Source organism: Bos taurus, chromosome 16 (genome assembly GCF_002263795.3).
Source record: "Bos taurus isolate L1 Dominette 01449 registration number 42190680 breed Hereford chromosome 16, ARS-UCD2.0, whole genome shotgun sequence".
NCBI classification, from domain to species: domain Eukaryota; kingdom Metazoa; phylum Chordata; class Mammalia; order Artiodactyla; family Bovidae; genus Bos; species Bos taurus.
The window spans coordinates 50,824,176-50,838,351 of record NC_037343.1 but is presented as its reverse complement, the minus strand read 5'-3'; the positions used below and the strand labels follow the sequence as shown (position 1 = coordinate 50,838,351).

The 14,176-nt window shown below is 63.1% G+C and overlaps 3 protein-coding genes across 10 annotated transcripts in view; 1 reads left to right on the top strand and 2 right to left on the bottom strand.

Moving 5' to 3' along the window:
* Positions 1-495: 495 nt before the first annotated feature.
* On the top strand, positions 496-2,735 carry CALML6 (calmodulin like 6). Its single transcript, XM_059875626.1, is given in 4 exon segments — positions 496-589; positions 1,948-2,211; positions 2,302-2,446; positions 2,538-2,735. Coding segments are annotated over 4 exon segments (699 nt in total). The 3' UTR covers positions 2,734-2,735.
* Positions 2,736-3,099: 364 nt separating this feature from the next.
* TMEM52 (transmembrane protein 52) lies at positions 3,100-5,044 on the bottom strand. Its single transcript, XM_059875765.1, has 4 exons — positions 4,966-5,044; positions 4,836-4,879; positions 3,849-4,027; positions 3,100-3,743 (listed from the first exon to the last, which is right to left on the bottom strand). The coding sequence occupies exons 1-4, from the start codon at positions 5,029-5,031 to the stop codon at positions 3,565-3,567; spliced, it is 468 nt and encodes a 155-aa protein (XP_059731748.1). The 5' UTR covers positions 5,032-5,044; the 3' UTR covers positions 3,100-3,564.
* A 2,175-nt stretch (positions 5,045-7,219) lies between these two features.
* Positions 7,220-14,176, bottom strand: part of CFAP74 (cilia and flagella associated protein 74) — an 89,730-nt gene continuing 82,773 nt past the window's right edge. For 3 of the 8 annotated variants that reach the window (XM_024976790.2, XM_024976791.2, XM_059875764.1), the window contains 13 exons: positions 13,793-14,069; positions 12,740-12,838; positions 11,774-11,913; positions 10,984-11,118; positions 10,729-10,838; positions 10,539-10,594; positions 10,291-10,410; positions 9,886-10,041; positions 9,123-9,249; positions 8,493-9,017; positions 8,133-8,263; positions 7,811-7,945; positions 7,220-7,668 (listed from right to left, as the gene is read on the bottom strand). In XM_024976790.2, the coding sequence (XP_024832558.1) occupies positions 7,567-7,668; positions 7,811-7,945; positions 8,133-8,263; positions 8,493-9,017; positions 9,123-9,249; positions 9,886-10,041; positions 10,291-10,410; positions 10,539-10,594; positions 10,729-10,838; positions 10,984-11,118; positions 11,774-11,913; positions 12,740-12,838; positions 13,793-14,069 (2,113 nt within the window). In that variant the 3' untranslated portion in view covers positions 7,220-7,566. Of the gene's footprint in view, positions 7,669-7,810; positions 7,946-8,132; positions 8,290-8,383; positions 9,018-9,122; positions 9,250-9,885; positions 10,042-10,290; positions 10,411-10,538; positions 10,595-10,728; positions 10,839-10,983; positions 11,119-11,773; positions 11,914-12,739; positions 12,839-13,792; positions 14,070-14,176 lie in introns of those variants that run through there. The other 5 variants (XM_024976793.2, XM_024976795.2, XM_024976792.2 and 2 more) reach the window with 5 other exon arrangements.

The following is a 14,176-nucleotide window of genomic DNA, read 5'->3' as shown; positions in this document are numbered from 1 at the left end:
AAATATAGATGGGACCAGTTTCCTTGAAATGGCTTGGTAATTTTTGAAGGGAGCGGTGGGAAAGTCCTTCTCACCATCACACAGCTGGAAGCCATAACCGGGAGCAGCCAGGACGAAGGTAGGGGGGCCAGAGACGGCTTCTTCTCCATCTCGGCCCAGGGCCGCTGGCCTGGAGCCTGCTGGAGCCATTTTGTCCCCATCAGCACAAATCTTGCGGCTTCAGCAGCTATCCTGGGCCTCAGAGGGCAGCATCCCTGTGGTTTCCATACTCTGGCAGACTAGCCAGGCCGGCGGGGGACAGGGCACACCCCACCTGCTCAGATTTGTCAGGTGGTCACAGGGCCGGGGCAGGTGTGTGTCTGCCTGTGAGACTCTGGGGGCCATGCAAGTGGTGAAGGGAATTGGGGGCCCGTGACTGTTCCTGGGGCAGGAACTGGAGGGGAGATGGGAGGAGACCCTTCAGCCCCAGTTTGGAACCACACACCTCCGAGTGCCATGGCCAGGCCAGTAGGTCACTGCCTACCTAGATGGGAGCCTGAGGACCTGGGCCCCAAGGTCCAGGAGCGCGGAGCCACTGCCCCAGTTCGTAGTATGTATGTGTCTAAGGGTCAAGCACACATGTGCAGGGCTGTGCGCTGCTGTGGCATCTTGTTACTAAACAACCTGGCCCCGGAGCTCCCCCGGGAGCCAGCTTTGCTGTTCCAAGCGAGAGGGAGGTCAGGTTTCCCTGAGAATAGCCCCTGACTGCCCAGGGGAAACCTGGCTTGACCTCTCTGTGGCCAGTCTGGCCCCCTGGTTCTGTCTGCCCTGCCCTCTCTTGCCCCTGGCTCATGGCCAGCTGTCTTCTCCTTGGACTCTGGATCCCCAGCCTCCTCTGCACAGGGTGGCCAGAGAGGGTCCCAGATGTATCTGTTTATTGATCTTGTCTTTAGAGGGGGACTGCAAAGTGCTGGTACCACGCTGGGCCCTGGGTCCTTGGGAATGCAAGGGAGTCACCTGGCCAGGGAGGCCATCAGCAAGAACCCTCACCAAGAAGCCTGCGGGGAAGGGGGCTGCATGGGGAAAGGGGAGCAGCCCCCTCACCTGCCCTGGCCCACAGTGTCCATCCTTGCTGCAGCCAGGAGGGCCTTGGCTAGGACCCAGGGTCGCAGAGGGAGCTCTGGGGTGAGGGGCTGCTCAGGCCATGAAGGGCCACATGGGGAAGGGCCACCCGTCCCAAAACAGGGCTGAGAGGATCTCTTGGACATAAAAGGCTCTTGGAATCTGGCACCCCTGGGGCCTTGGGCTGCTGGGCCCCGCTAAAACTCAGCTGTCCCCTCCACCCCTTGAACTCTACCCAGAACAGTTTGTGTGCCACCATGCAGGGTCCTCTCAGCTGGCACAGACATGGCAAGGCTGCTATGGGTGCCTGGCGGAGCCCCAGTGGGCCAGCTGGGTGGTCCAGAGGGAACTGGGGGCAGGACCTGCGGGAAAGGGTGGGCAGGCCTCTAGGCATGGGGATCAGCTGGGGCTGTGCCCGAAGGTGTGAGGATCTCTGGGAACCTGAGGAAGAAGTTCAGTGAATCTGGACAAGAGCACGGATTCCCCAAGGCCAGGCCCTGCCAGCCACTGGGGCCACCCTTGCTCTGGGGGGCCGGGTCAGAGCAGCCCTTTCTGAAAGCTGCCATGGTGGTGGAAGACGGGGTGGCCAGGTGCTGGGCTATCCTCTGGGATGCCAGAGCAGGCTGGGGCTTTCACTCTGCCCCCCCGGGAAGGCTTCTCCCACATTGGTCCATGGTGTTCTCCCCCGGGCTAACTGGGTACCCACTGCTGCCCCAACTGCTCTCACATGGCTGGTCTGCCCCAGCCCCGGCTCCTTCACCCCCAGCCCTGGCCCTGGTGTCCTGCTCTCCCTTCAAGACCCGCCCCTTGTGCCTTGTCTGAAGGCTGCTCTGGGCTGGGGCTGAGCGCCATGGGCCTTGTGTCCCAGGCCCTTCAGCCTCCCCTGGACTGAGGGTGGAGGAGCCCCTGGTGAGCCTGGGCCCGCATCCCCACAGACGGAGCGCCTGTCACAGGGCAGATAAAGGATGACAAGGGGGGTCTCTGAGATGTTCAGTGAGGAGGGCAAAGGGCAAGTGAAGACGGATGAGCTGGAGTGGCTCGTGAGTCTCCTGGGCATCAACTCCACCAAGAGCGAGTTGGCCTCCACGGCCAAGGATGTGGACAGAGTTAGTGAGGCTGACAGGGACAGCCGGGGCAGGCAGGGGTCCCCTGTGCATGACAAAGGGTGTGCCACCCTCACTGGCCGCTTGCTCCCCACAGAGAAAGGGTTCTTCAACTGCAGCAACCTCCTGGCCCTGATGGGGTTGTACTGGGAGAAGGCCCAGAACCAAGAGGGCGAGCTGAGGGCAGCCTTGTGCATCTTTGACAAGGAGGCCAGGGGCTACATTGACTGGGACACGCTCAAGTAGGGCCCAGGCCAGGCGGGGGGTGGAGCACGAGGCCAGGGAGGTGGGTGCCCTGCTGGCTGCTGCTCAGTGCAAGGGGGGCCCCTGCAGGTACGTGCTCATGAACGTAGGCGAGCCCCTCAATGAGCAAATGATGAAGGAAGCCGACGAGAATGGGGACGGGACCCTCAACTACGAGGGTGAGCAGAGGATGGGCCCCGGGAGCCCGGTCGGTCTGCTGACCTGTCCCTCTGCTCTCAGAGTTCAAGGCATGATGACTGGGGAGTCCTTCAAGCTGGTTCAGTAGGAGGAGCCGCTGGGGCCAAGGGAGGTCTGCTGGCAGAAGCCTACTACCCGCTACTGTCCACTCCACCCCCGTTCCGCAGCCAATAATGCTCCAGCCAGATTCATGTGTGTGTCACTGTCCCCAGGCTGGAAAGAAGGGGCTGCAAAGCTGTGGGTCTGGAGAAGGTAGAGGGTTCTCCTGAGTCGACCATGACACTTGGCCTGTCACATCTGTGGGACAACTGACACGGCCCACAGCCCAGCCCTGGGCTCTGGACACCAGTCGGAAGGCCAGGCTGGGCCTAGGTCAAGGACCGCACACCCTGCCCTTGGCCCTGGAATGCGCTACTCAAGGGCCCATCCCGGGGCCCTTTCCTCCGTGCAGAGATCACCTAGATACAAACTTTATTTTCTCTCTGAGAAGCTGCGGACATTACAGCAAGCCCTGAGCCCTGAGGCTTAGGCCTTTGGGGCCTCCTCTGGGCTGAGGGCCTGCTGGGGCTGGGCTAGGGGCCAGGGCTGGATGTAGCAGCATGTGTGTGTGTGTGTGTGTGTGTGTGTGTCCAACACAGGGCCAGTCAGCTTGGCTGTCCAGAGTTACACAGCAACGAGTGCAGGGCTGCAGCAATGTGATGGATGGCTGGCCTTCCTGGGGAAAGGACGGTGCGGACAGGCTGGGTGCCCTTGCACAGTCCCCTGTGAGCAGAGTGGCCTGTGGCACTGGGAGGCTTGGGAGAGCTTTCCTGCCCCCACTATGGGGCACCAGGGCCACAGCTAGGGGTCCTGGGCATTGGGGCCTGGCTCCTGGAGCCCTGGAGGGGTCTCGAGGCACGAGGCCCCAGGGGAGGCTGGGTTACAGGGAGAGGGGTGGCTCTTCCTGTCTGGTCTTCGTCATCTTGATGGCCTCCTCATAGGAAGGCGGCGGCTCAGGGGCGTACAGGCTGTAGGCCGGAAGGGTCGTGGAGTCGAGGTCCAGCTCCCCGAAGGGCAGGGGTAGCTGCATGCCCAGCCAGCACTGCACGGAGCTGTAGGCTGCAGGGATCCAGGATGGGTTTGTGGGGGTGGGCCTGGCCCTCACCGGTCCCCTGCCACCCCTGCAGGCGGGTGGGCCACCAGGAGAGGTGTGCCAGCACTCACAGGTCACAGTGCTGTGCGCTGGGCTGTCACTATCCATGGGAATGGCTGTCAGGTCGCAAGGCTCAGGGGCTGGCGGCAGGTGTGGCTGTGAGTGTGCCCGCTTCCGGAGGTGGCAGAACCGGACACAGCTGGCTGAGACTCCACAGAGCAGCAGCAGGAGGGCAGTGAGCAGGATAAGCCTGGGCAGGGAGGAGCAAGACCCCTACCGCTGGACTGCCCCCTGGTCTCTGGGCACCTGTTCCCTGGGGGCAGTCACAGCCCAGCTGCTCAAGACAAGGCAATGCACAGGATAAAAGAGAACCAGGACTGCCTCTCCAGGCCAGACACCTCATTCCTGGCCAGAGTTGGGCCTGAGGATCTGGCCTGCCCTGGCCTCCTGCTGCTGGGCCTGCTCTGGCCGCAAGTGGCCTTGGGTTCCTTTCCAGGACACACTGCCCTAGGCCAGCTACAGAGTCCCGTGCTCAGACCAATGACCATGTTCAAGGGGCCTCCCACAGGGACGAAGAGTGAGGGAATGGGAAATGGGCTACCAAGGGCAGTCAGTCAAGGGCCCAGGGGTGTCCCCAGCCATGAGGAACTCAGGCAGGACCCATGCCCGATGTTGCTTGGGTACTGGGGGAGGAACCTGGGATCCGTCTGCCTGGCTGCTGGGGGCCTCAGAACCTTCCTGCCAGGGGCCCAGGACAGGGCTGGTGACTCCTCAGCCGTGGAGGCAAGTGGGTGGGGGTCTGGTGGGACTGGCCCAGGGGAGGATCGTCGCACCCAGCTGCGCGCGGCGCCCTCCACTTACCCCACGTGCCACAGGCTGCTCCAGCGGGCCTGGGGCGGGCACCTGTGGGACGGCGGCACCTGGAGCCGGTGGGGAAAGGCCAGGCCCACCGTCCCGCCCAAGCCTCTCCGAGGGAGGACCCCGGGTCCCCCTAACCCCGCTCCCTCCCTCCGCCCAACCCTTCTCGCCGCCTCCCAGCTCCCCCGTCCCCGACTTACTGGTCCGAGGGATCGCAGCTGCCTTCCACGAAACCCAGCGCCACCTGCGGGGACACGGGTGAGCCCGGGCCAGGGCGCGCCGAGCGCAGACCCGCCCTGCGGTGCCGGAGCCGAGCACCCCGCGACCCACCTGCGGCAGCGGTAAGAGTGGCGGCAACAGCAGGAGCCCGCGGTCAGCCGGCGCCCGGGAGAACATGCTCAGCGCCGACAGAGGTAGCGAGCCCTGAGGCCAGGCGGCTATATGAGGGCCACGCCCCTGGGCCGCTCCCAGCGTAAACCCCTCCCACCCGAGACTACGTCCATTGGAGGATTGGCCTTGTAGCCACGCCCAGGTCCCCGCCCCCACCCTCCCCCCAAGATCAGGGGCGCCCTCTAGAGTCCCCGCCCCCGACGGGCAGGCCCTTGGCCACTTCAGGGCCCTGCCCACGCAATTCCCGCCCCATGGTCCGTCCCATAGATGTTTCCTTAGCATAGGGTCACGGGGTGGCGGGCAGTCTTGCCCTTCGGCGTCTTGCAGTCGGGCTCAGGGTGGACGGAGGCGTCCCATGGACAGTTGTGCTTGGGTGTGGCCTCGGAGGGTGGCGGCCACGCCTCTCACACACCCGGGTGCTCAAGATAAGGGTTGCAGCAGTCAAGACGCTGAGGCGTTCCAAGAGCATAGTTCAGCGACATTAATTGTGCACGCTCGCTGCCCTCTGCCCTCTGCTTATCCGTCGGGCGGTCAGGCTAAGGGAATTGGTCCGCATGGCAAGGGGCCTTGTCTGGGGAGGGAGGGAGAGGAAGCTGCTCTGCCTGTCTTTCTTCATTGCAATCAGGACACGTTCCTCAAACGTCTACCCCCTGGAGGGGAACTGACTGCAGCTCTTTGAGGGCAGGGCCTCCTCTGCTTGGGCTTCCCTGATAGCTCAGTTAGTAAAGGATTCGCCTCCAATGCAGGAGACCCTGGTTTGATCCCTGGGTAGGGAAGAGCCTTTGGCGAAGGGATAGGCGACCCACTCCAGTATTCTTGGGCTTCCTTTGTGGCTCAGCTGGTAAAGAATCTGCCCGCAATGTGGGAGACCTGGCTTCGATCCCTGGGTTGGGAAGATCCCCTGGAGAAGGGAAAGGCTACCCACTCCAGTATTGTGGCCTGGAGAATTCCGTGGACTGAATAGTCCATGGGGTTGCAAAGAGTCGGACACTACTGAGTGACTTTCATTTTCACCTCCTCAGCTTGACTCTATCCTGCCTGCACTTGCCAGGCCCGTTGCATGATCTCTGCCCAGGCTCTGTCCTGAAGCTGTCCCACGCCTCCGGGCTCTACGGTGGCCCCCAGCTCACCCTGCTCCAGCCAGGCTCCTGGCTCAGGAGTGGGAAGGAGAAGGATGGGCAGAAGTGCAGCCAGGATGCAGGAGTGCAGGCAGGATCTGGGCCAGTAAGCGCCAAGGCCCGCTGGTTCTAAACCCCAAGAGCCAGGCCAGCATTTAGAAGAGAGGGGCCTACCCAAGGAGGAGGTGGGGCAGTGCCCTGCAGGGAGGACTCCTTTGGGGCCTGACCTGACTGCAGGACCTGGGTTTTTCTCCCACCTGGTGAGCAGCAGCCTGGTGAGGGTCTGCCCACTGGACAGAAGTCCCACAAAAGGCTGCTCTGCGGCCACTGTTGTGGGCTCAGGGTTAGGGAGAGGGCAGACTTCCAGATGCCAAGGGCACTGAAGAAGTAAGGTGAGGACTCCAGGCTGGTGTCCTGAGGCCTGTGCCCAGGAGAAGCCCTGGACGTAGCTGGCCCTCCACTTCTGCCAGGGAGGGCTACATTTGGTCTCCTAGGGCTGGCACAGGCTGGCACAGGCTGGGCATGCTGTGCTGTACACAGGGGGCCTGGCTGGGTGAGCTCTGTGGGGACAGTGTCTACCCTGCCACTCTCTAGAAGGCAGGCACTGGTGCAGGTACCGTTCTGAGCTCCCAGCAAGGTCTCATGCACTGGGAGAGGGGGCTTCTCCCTTGAAGAGCTGGTCAGGACCCAGAAGGCTGAGCCTGGGCTCACTTCAGAATAGTGGGAAACCAAACTGACAGGTGGGCCTCCCCCTGGACCCTGACTGGGCCATGAGGGAGGATGCAGTGAGGGCTCACTCCTTGCTTGGGGCCAGGGACTTGGGAAAGCAGGGGGCTAAGGGGCTGCCTGGACTTTGGAATCTGCAGCTCCCCCTGCTCGCCGGCCTCTCCAGCTGTGGGTTGGCCTCAATTCCACCCCAAACCCCCTCCAGCCATTTCCCCAGGGCTCAGGAAGCCCCTCTAGTTGTCCAGGCTGAGTTCATTGTTTTTTTGGGCTGACGTGTGTGTGGGCGGGGGCAGGCCCCGAGGGCTCCTCCCCGTGGGCCCACCTGCTCACTGCAGCCCACACTGCAGGCATGGAGGCACAGATTCACACAGGGTTTATTGACAGGTCTGTGGGGGCAGCTGTTCCCCACCAGGACCTCAAAAGGCTGAGTGGGTGTTGGTGGGGCTGGGGACCCTTAGGGCTCAGGCTGGGAGCAGGCTGTGGTTGGGACTGGCCTCTTGGCTGGTTCTGATGTGGAGCTGGGACGGGAGCTGAAGCCAGGACAGCAGGAGTGCCCCTTGGGGCCATGCAGGAGGCTGCCCTTTTGAAACTGCCCAGGTCCCAGGCCCCTGGGTGGTTCGGCCTGGTAGACAGGCCAGGGGAGGGCTTCGAGGGTGGCAGGAAGATCAGGGGGCTCTGTGGAGAAACTCCTGTGGCCTCAGGGACCGGTCACCACCTGGGCTACAAAGAGGACCTTGTAGGTCTCCTTCACATCCCCCCTGAGCTGCAGCAGGGCCGATGCCAAGAGTGGGTGGTCCGGCTGGAAGGGGAGAGGTGGGAACAGAGGGGGATCCTCAGTCAGGGGGCGCAGCAGGCACGTGTTTTCTCTTGAGGGCACTGCCCACCTCACCCACCGAGGCCCCCCAGCCCTCTCCTGGGGTGGCGGGCTCCCAGGCACCCACATCAAAGTCGATGGGTGGTGTCCAGGAGATGCTGATGGCCTTGGTCTGGCCGCGCTCCACAGAGCCTCTGGAGGGCTCAATGGTGAAGCCCTTGTGCTGCAGGGCTGCGATGTTGTCCATGCTGAACTCAACAGTCTGCAGGCATTGGTGCCGTCAGCGGGCAGGTGACACAGCTCCCGGGAACAAGCAACCCTGCCCCAGGCCCTGACCAGCAGGCTGCCCACCCCTCAACTACAGAGAGGCAAGGCCAACAGAGGCCCGAGCTGCCCGGGCAGTGGTGGCTGCAGAGGTACTAGGGAGGCCAGGGCAGTGCTGTGGTCACCTTCTTTGCGGACAGCTGGGTAGTCCGGATGCAGCCCACCTGCAGTTCTCGGGTGGCAGGTGGGGCCTGTGTGTCTGGGTCCAGCTGGGCGTAGTCCAGGGTCACCAGGATGGGCTTTAGCTCCTCAGCTTCTGGAGAAGGAGGGCCTGGTGGGGGTCTTGGGGGTGGGGGTACCACGGAGGGAGTGCGGGGGTGCCCAGGGTCAGGCAGGGATCCTCTGAGCAGGGCTGGCCCACTAGCCCTGCCCCCACCTGTGGTGGATGGGCCAGGAATGCCTGCCCTCCCTGCAGACTCCAAAGGTCATGTGTCCTCTTCTGCCACCTTGCCCACCTCGGGGCTCTCTGCCCTCAGAGGGCTCACCCTCTCTGTGCTCCAGGTCAAAGGCAGGGATCACGGTCAGGGACTCCACGGGCACGTCCAGGGGGTCTCCGCCCTCCACGAACATCATGTGCTCGCGGGCCGCGCCCTTCAGGAGGATGTGGTGGGACACTTTCTGGGGGCAGGAGCACAGCGGTTTGCAACCCTGCATGTGGGGCTCTGGGAGGGGGCGGGGCTGTGATGTGGGCCTGTGGGACCCCAGACATTGGTCTCTCCACCTGATGACCCCCAGCCTGATGTGGAGCCCCCCCAGGCACCAAGCTCCAATGTGGGGCCGCTCAGGCAGCCAAAGGGCTTGGACAAATGGACATGCGGGTGGGGAGGAGGGGTCCAGGCTGGGTCGGAGTCCTGCCTTTTCAAAGAGCACGACCTGCAGCCGGTCAGAGAAGTATAGGCTCTCGTGGTCTGGGCTGAAGGTCACAGTGAAGTCCTGAGCCTTGCCGGGCTCCATGACGCCCTCGACCGGGACCACGCTGAACACGCTCTGGCCACTGTAGTTCTGCGTGCCTGGGGGCAAGGTGGCCAGGCTGGTCCGGATCCCCCTGCAGCGCCTAGCACCCCCTGGCCCCCGCCTTCCATGGCCCACATGGTCCCCACAGCTGGCCAGCTCACCCACGACTTCCGTCCTCTGGTCAGGCGAGGCCAGGAACTGTGGCAGGCGGTGCTGGTCTCTGCTCCTGGAGGAGAGGCTGTCCAGCTGCATGGAGAACTTGATGGGCAGCGGGGAGTTGTTCTGCAGCTGCGGGGAGCAGGGCCGGGTCACTGGGGCAACTGGGCTGGCCAGCCGGGGAACAGGCTACTGCTGCCAGGTCTCAGCCCCCTCCTGCCCCTCCAGGCTCAGGCTAGCCTTCAGCTGAACCAGCATCCCACCCCAGTTCTCTCCTGCCTCCCCCTTTTCCCGGGAGAACGCCGCATCCCTCGTAAAATATCCCATGGAATCGGGCCCAGGGGTCTGCTGTCAGAACCTGGACTAAGCTAAGTAAAGAAGCAGGGGTCCCACTGGCACCTTCAGCCCAAGGCCACCTCAGATGCGGGGGAGCGGAAAAAGCCAGGCCTGCCTGCCTGCGTGGGGGTAGGAACCCACATGGCCCCTTGTGGGGGATGGCCCCCATCCCATGCAGAGGCCCTGGGGCAGAAAAATGGGAGCAGTGAGAAGGCCTGGGCAGCAGCGGAGGGGCAGAGGGAGGGGCATCCTCAGCACCCCCTCCCCACTGGCTAGAGGGGCCAGTGGAGTGACAGCTGCTGGGGGTGGTGGGGGAGAGGGTGGATCGGAGCGGCCTGCGACTCTGCTGGCTCTGTGACTGAGGCGGGGTGGACCCCTCCTGGGAACCTCTCCCAGGCGATGGGTGGCACCAGGCCCCGCCACATGCTTTACCTTGAAGCCCAAGGAGACAGACTCTCTGGCGATCACGTAGCCCATGTTGAGGACATCACCTTCAATGGAGCACGTGATCGTGGACGCCACACCCGTGCCCATGAGGGCCAGGGAGAGCGTGCCTTTCTTGGTGATGATGTCCAGTATTTCTTGGGCCTGCAGAGACCATGTCCCTTAGCGTGAAAAAGACCCTGGCAGACGCAGGTGTGCGAGCTCTGTCTTGGAGCAGCTGGGTCAGGGCATGGGGGACCTGAGATGGCTGGGAGCTCCCTGGCCGCCACCTCCTCCTTCTTCCAGCGAGAGGCCAGGACCCAGGAGGACCAGTGGCTCCCAGGCCCAGAGTGCTGGATGGCATGCAGAGCAGGGAATAGGGCTGCAAAGGAGTTTGGGTGGGCTGGGACTCACCACGACACTCTCACGTGGGGAGAAGGACAGATCTAGGACCTGGGTCTCGCCAGAGGGCAACCTGATGGTGGGGTTCAGCAGGACGAAGGGGCCATCGGGGTTCAGCACGGAGTACTCCAGCTGAGGGCCCAGTGTCAAGGAGGGGGTGAGAATGGGGCCTCAGCCCTTCACAATCCCCTTCTCTCTCCCCCCAATCCCCTCACCCCCTGCCCCTGCTACAAGCTGCCTGGACGGCGTGGGCAGGATACGTCGAGATCCTCAGGGGAGATGTTCTGGATGGAGACCTTCTTTATGCCCCGGTGTCCTGAAATGGGGGGTCAGGTCACAGCCCCAGGCCTGGGGGTGGGTGTGGGAGCCCAGGTGAAAAGGGGTGTGCGTGGGGGCTGGGCTCCGATGGGTGGGGGTGTGCATGGGGGCTGGGCTCTGATCGGGACACACCTGCAGCAATGTCGCCGAAGTTAATGATGGTCTTGCCTTTGTCGGACGTCACCACGATAGACGGCGCCACTGCTGGACACCACAGCTCCAGGTACAGCGTGTTGTGGGGACTGGGAATGGCGGGGATTTGCTGAGGGTAGGGCAGGAACCATGTGCCCTGCCCTCCCATCCAGACCCTGAGCCGGCCCCACCGGGATCTGGGTGGCTGTTGGCAGGGAGAGTGACCACCCCACCCCACTGCCCAGAGCACCGCACCTGAAGCTCAGCGGTTCTGTCCCCTTCCTGTCTTTGGTGTCGCCGCTAGCAACAACACAGGGAACCACAAACTTGTCAAACTTCCCCTGGAAAGACCTGGTCAGGGAGGCCTGTGCCGACTGGTACTCTTGAGAGCTGGAACAGAACCGGCAAGGTGCACTCATGCCCTGTCCCACACTGCCCCCAGCACCCAGGAGGCTGTGCCCTGCCCTCCATGGAGGGATCTGTAAGGCCACACCTGCTTCCCAGGGCCCTGGGCCGGAGGGTACGGGGCAGTGGGGGTGGCAGCCTGGGGGCCATGCTGTGGCCCAGGCTGTGGTTGTCACGGTTTTGTCTGACTTTTGCAGCCAGACTTTGTCTGGCTTTTGCATCCCTTCCCTGGTCCCTGTGGGGGCCTCTCCTCTCCCAGGGTACCCATCAAGCACCACCAGACAACCGAGTTTCTGGGGCCACAGCAAGGGTCCAGGGCTGACAAGTGGCTCCAGCCTGTCAGAGCTGCCCAGAGCTCATGTGGCAACTGGGGAGGCTGGGCTGCTGAGCTGGGAACATGGGGGTCAGGGGCTCAGCGTCCCCCAGCCCCTGGACTGAAAGTTTTCACAGGGACCCTGGGCCCAGGGGAACTGAGGTGAGCAGATACCCAGGACAGCAGAACCTGAGGGGCCTCAAGGCAGCTCCTGGTTCCAGCTGTGCCTAAAGCCAGCCGCGCTCTGGACTTGCAGTCATAAGGCCCTGGAGCATAGGGGGACATCTCGTGGGGCAGGAGGTGGGGGCAGCCTTCTCTCGGGCCCACCTGGATGCAAGGTCCTCCTTCTGCAGCTCCGGGGGCTGGGAGGCTGAGGCCCGGAGCAGCCGGTCTTGGTTCTGCAGCCGCAGCATGGAGAAAGATGGTCTCCGCTGGTCCTTCCTCTGGGTGACCGTCTCCTTTTGGGACTGCCAGGGGGAGGCTGGCTGTGGTGTTGCCCTTGGGACCCTGCTGAGCTGGCAGACTGTCCAGGGCAGGAACCCGGGACCCAGACCCCAAGTACCTCCTTAAGGGAGACCGATGACAGGTGCGGAGACCCCTGAGGGCTCATGCACCACCCCCAGTGTCTGTCTTCCCCATCAGGAAGGGGAGGCACAAGGTGAGGCAGAGGGCTGGCCAAAACGGGGGTTCCTGCCCTTGTTCCCTGCCCCCATGCCTCACTGCCCTCTGGCAGGCTGAAGGCATCTGCCCCTTCCTTCTGGGTGTGCTGTGATAGCAGGGGTGCTTGGACACCGAGGAGTAATGGCTGGGGGCCCCCGCATCTCCAGGGCAGCAGCAGGTGCACGGGGCTCTGGGTCATGACTGCCCAGCTGTATCGGATGCCCCTTCTGGGCAGGAGCCTGGGGCAGCTGCTTCTTCAGGCCTGAACTCCCTCAGGTTCACAGGCCCTTTGATGTTTTGTCTGTTCCCCTTCACTGTAAGCACAAGCCTCTGCTGAGCAGTACAGAGGACCTGGCCTACCCTCCCAGGCCACCCTGATGGACCAGGATCTGGGGCTCTTCCCTGCCTGGTGATGCTCTCAAGGGAGGAGGGAGGGCCTTTGCCAAGAAAAAGTGCTAACCTCTTAAAACACACCTAATGCTCCGTAAAGTGTTCCTAGGGCTCCTGCCCCCCAACCCTGGGCGCCCCCAATCTCAAGGTGGGGTGGGGGGTGTTTGTTCCCAAGCCTTTGTGCAAGGGCCTCGTACAAAGCGGGCAGCCCCAAGCCCCCCTGGCCCCCTCCCCACCACGCACCGATTTGACCTCAGCTTTTCTGCTCAGGGCCTGGAAGGCCTCCTGGTGGATCAGCTCGCTGGGCAGCACTGGCCGGAAGGCCACTCGGACCAGGCACCTCTGTGGGGGGAAAGGTTCATGCTCTCGGACATGTTGGGGTCTTAGCTTAGAAGAGCCCTCCTGGGAGGTCCTGCCTGATCTCTGTCCCTGGAAGCTGGGTGGCTGCAGGCATGATCACCAGGCCCCTCTCACCATGTCGGGGGAGGGTCCCTGTGATGGACCTGGCACACTGCCCACAGTGGGTAGCAGCCCACAGGGCATGAGTGAGAAGGGAAGGTTCATGTTCAGGCTCTGAGACCTGGGGGTGGTCCCTGCACCACCCATCTGTCCCCACGAGGGGAATGGCAGCCCACCCCCAGGATGACACTGGGCCCCACAAGAGCTCCCTCACCGTAGCCTCCCCCATGCTCAGCACAGCAAGGGAGTGAGGGGGAAGCTCTTAACAGCTGCAGTAACTCCCTTGGAGAAAAGAACCATTTCTTAAGCCTAATTTGCTCACTTTACTACGATGCGTTTCTGTGACTGCAGGGCCTGCATGTCCCTGCCCATCCTCACTCAGTTCCCTCACAGTGGCTGTCACCCCCACATATGAAGGCATGGAAGTAAGCTCAGAGATGCTGTGAGGGCCCCGGGGAGTCCCTGCCTTGAGGCCTGGCTCTTTCTGTTTCATCAGGAGGAGCAGAGGTGGGAAACCTTGTGCTCCTGGTGACCAGGTGCTGCGCAGCCTCTGTGACCATCTGCTGTGACATCCAGGGCTCTACACCCTCACTTGGTCTGAACTGATGGAGCCCCCAGCCAGGGGCCTGTGGGGTCAGATGCCTTTGGGTGCCCCGCTTCTGGGGCCAGGCTGGGCTGGGTAGAGGGCAGGAGGGCCCACTCAGCTCTGATGAGGATCCAGGTTGATCTCTACCATCTGTTGTCTGGTTGAACCACTGTGGTCCAGGGTGGGCAGAACCAGGCACCCCGGGGTGGCCTGCCCCCCCCCAACAGCCCACCTGTGGGGCTCACACCTACCTTTCCTGGCCACACGGTGCCCACCAGGGGTGAGATGGTGATGGGCGAATCTGGGGGCAGCAGGAACTCAAAAGACGTGGGCCCCACGGGAAAAGCGTCCTCTGAGCCAATGCGGGGCACTGAGTGGGTCAGTGAGTTCATGCTCAGGTGGGAGTTGATGACGTACAGAGTGGCCACGGATGTGTCGTACAAGGAGGTGGCTGCAAACTTGATCTGGTTGTGGGACAGCTCCAGGGGTGGGTAGACACCCACGGCCCGGCATGCCAGCTTGAAGCACCTGGAAGTGACAGCATGAGGGGCTCAGCCAGGGGCTGAGCAAGGGGGCCTCCAACACAGGACGCCCAGGACCAGGACAGCAGGTGTCACAGGCTTTGTTTCCAACCC

Bases quoted from the DNA above. Each gene is read 5' to 3' on its own strand.
- TMEM52 (XM_059875765.1), bottom strand. From the start codon at position 5,031: ATGTTCTCCCGGGCGCCGGCTGACCGCGGGCTCCTGCTGTTGCCGCCA. The intron at 4,028-4,835 runs GTAAGTCGGGGA...CTCCCTGCCCAG, and splicing joins AGCTGCGATCCCTCGGACCA to GCTTATCCTGCTCACTGCCC. The intron at 3,744-3,848 runs GTGAGTGCTGGC...GGATCCCTGCAG, and splicing joins AGCGCACAGCACTGTGACCT to CCTACAGCTCCGTGCAGTGC.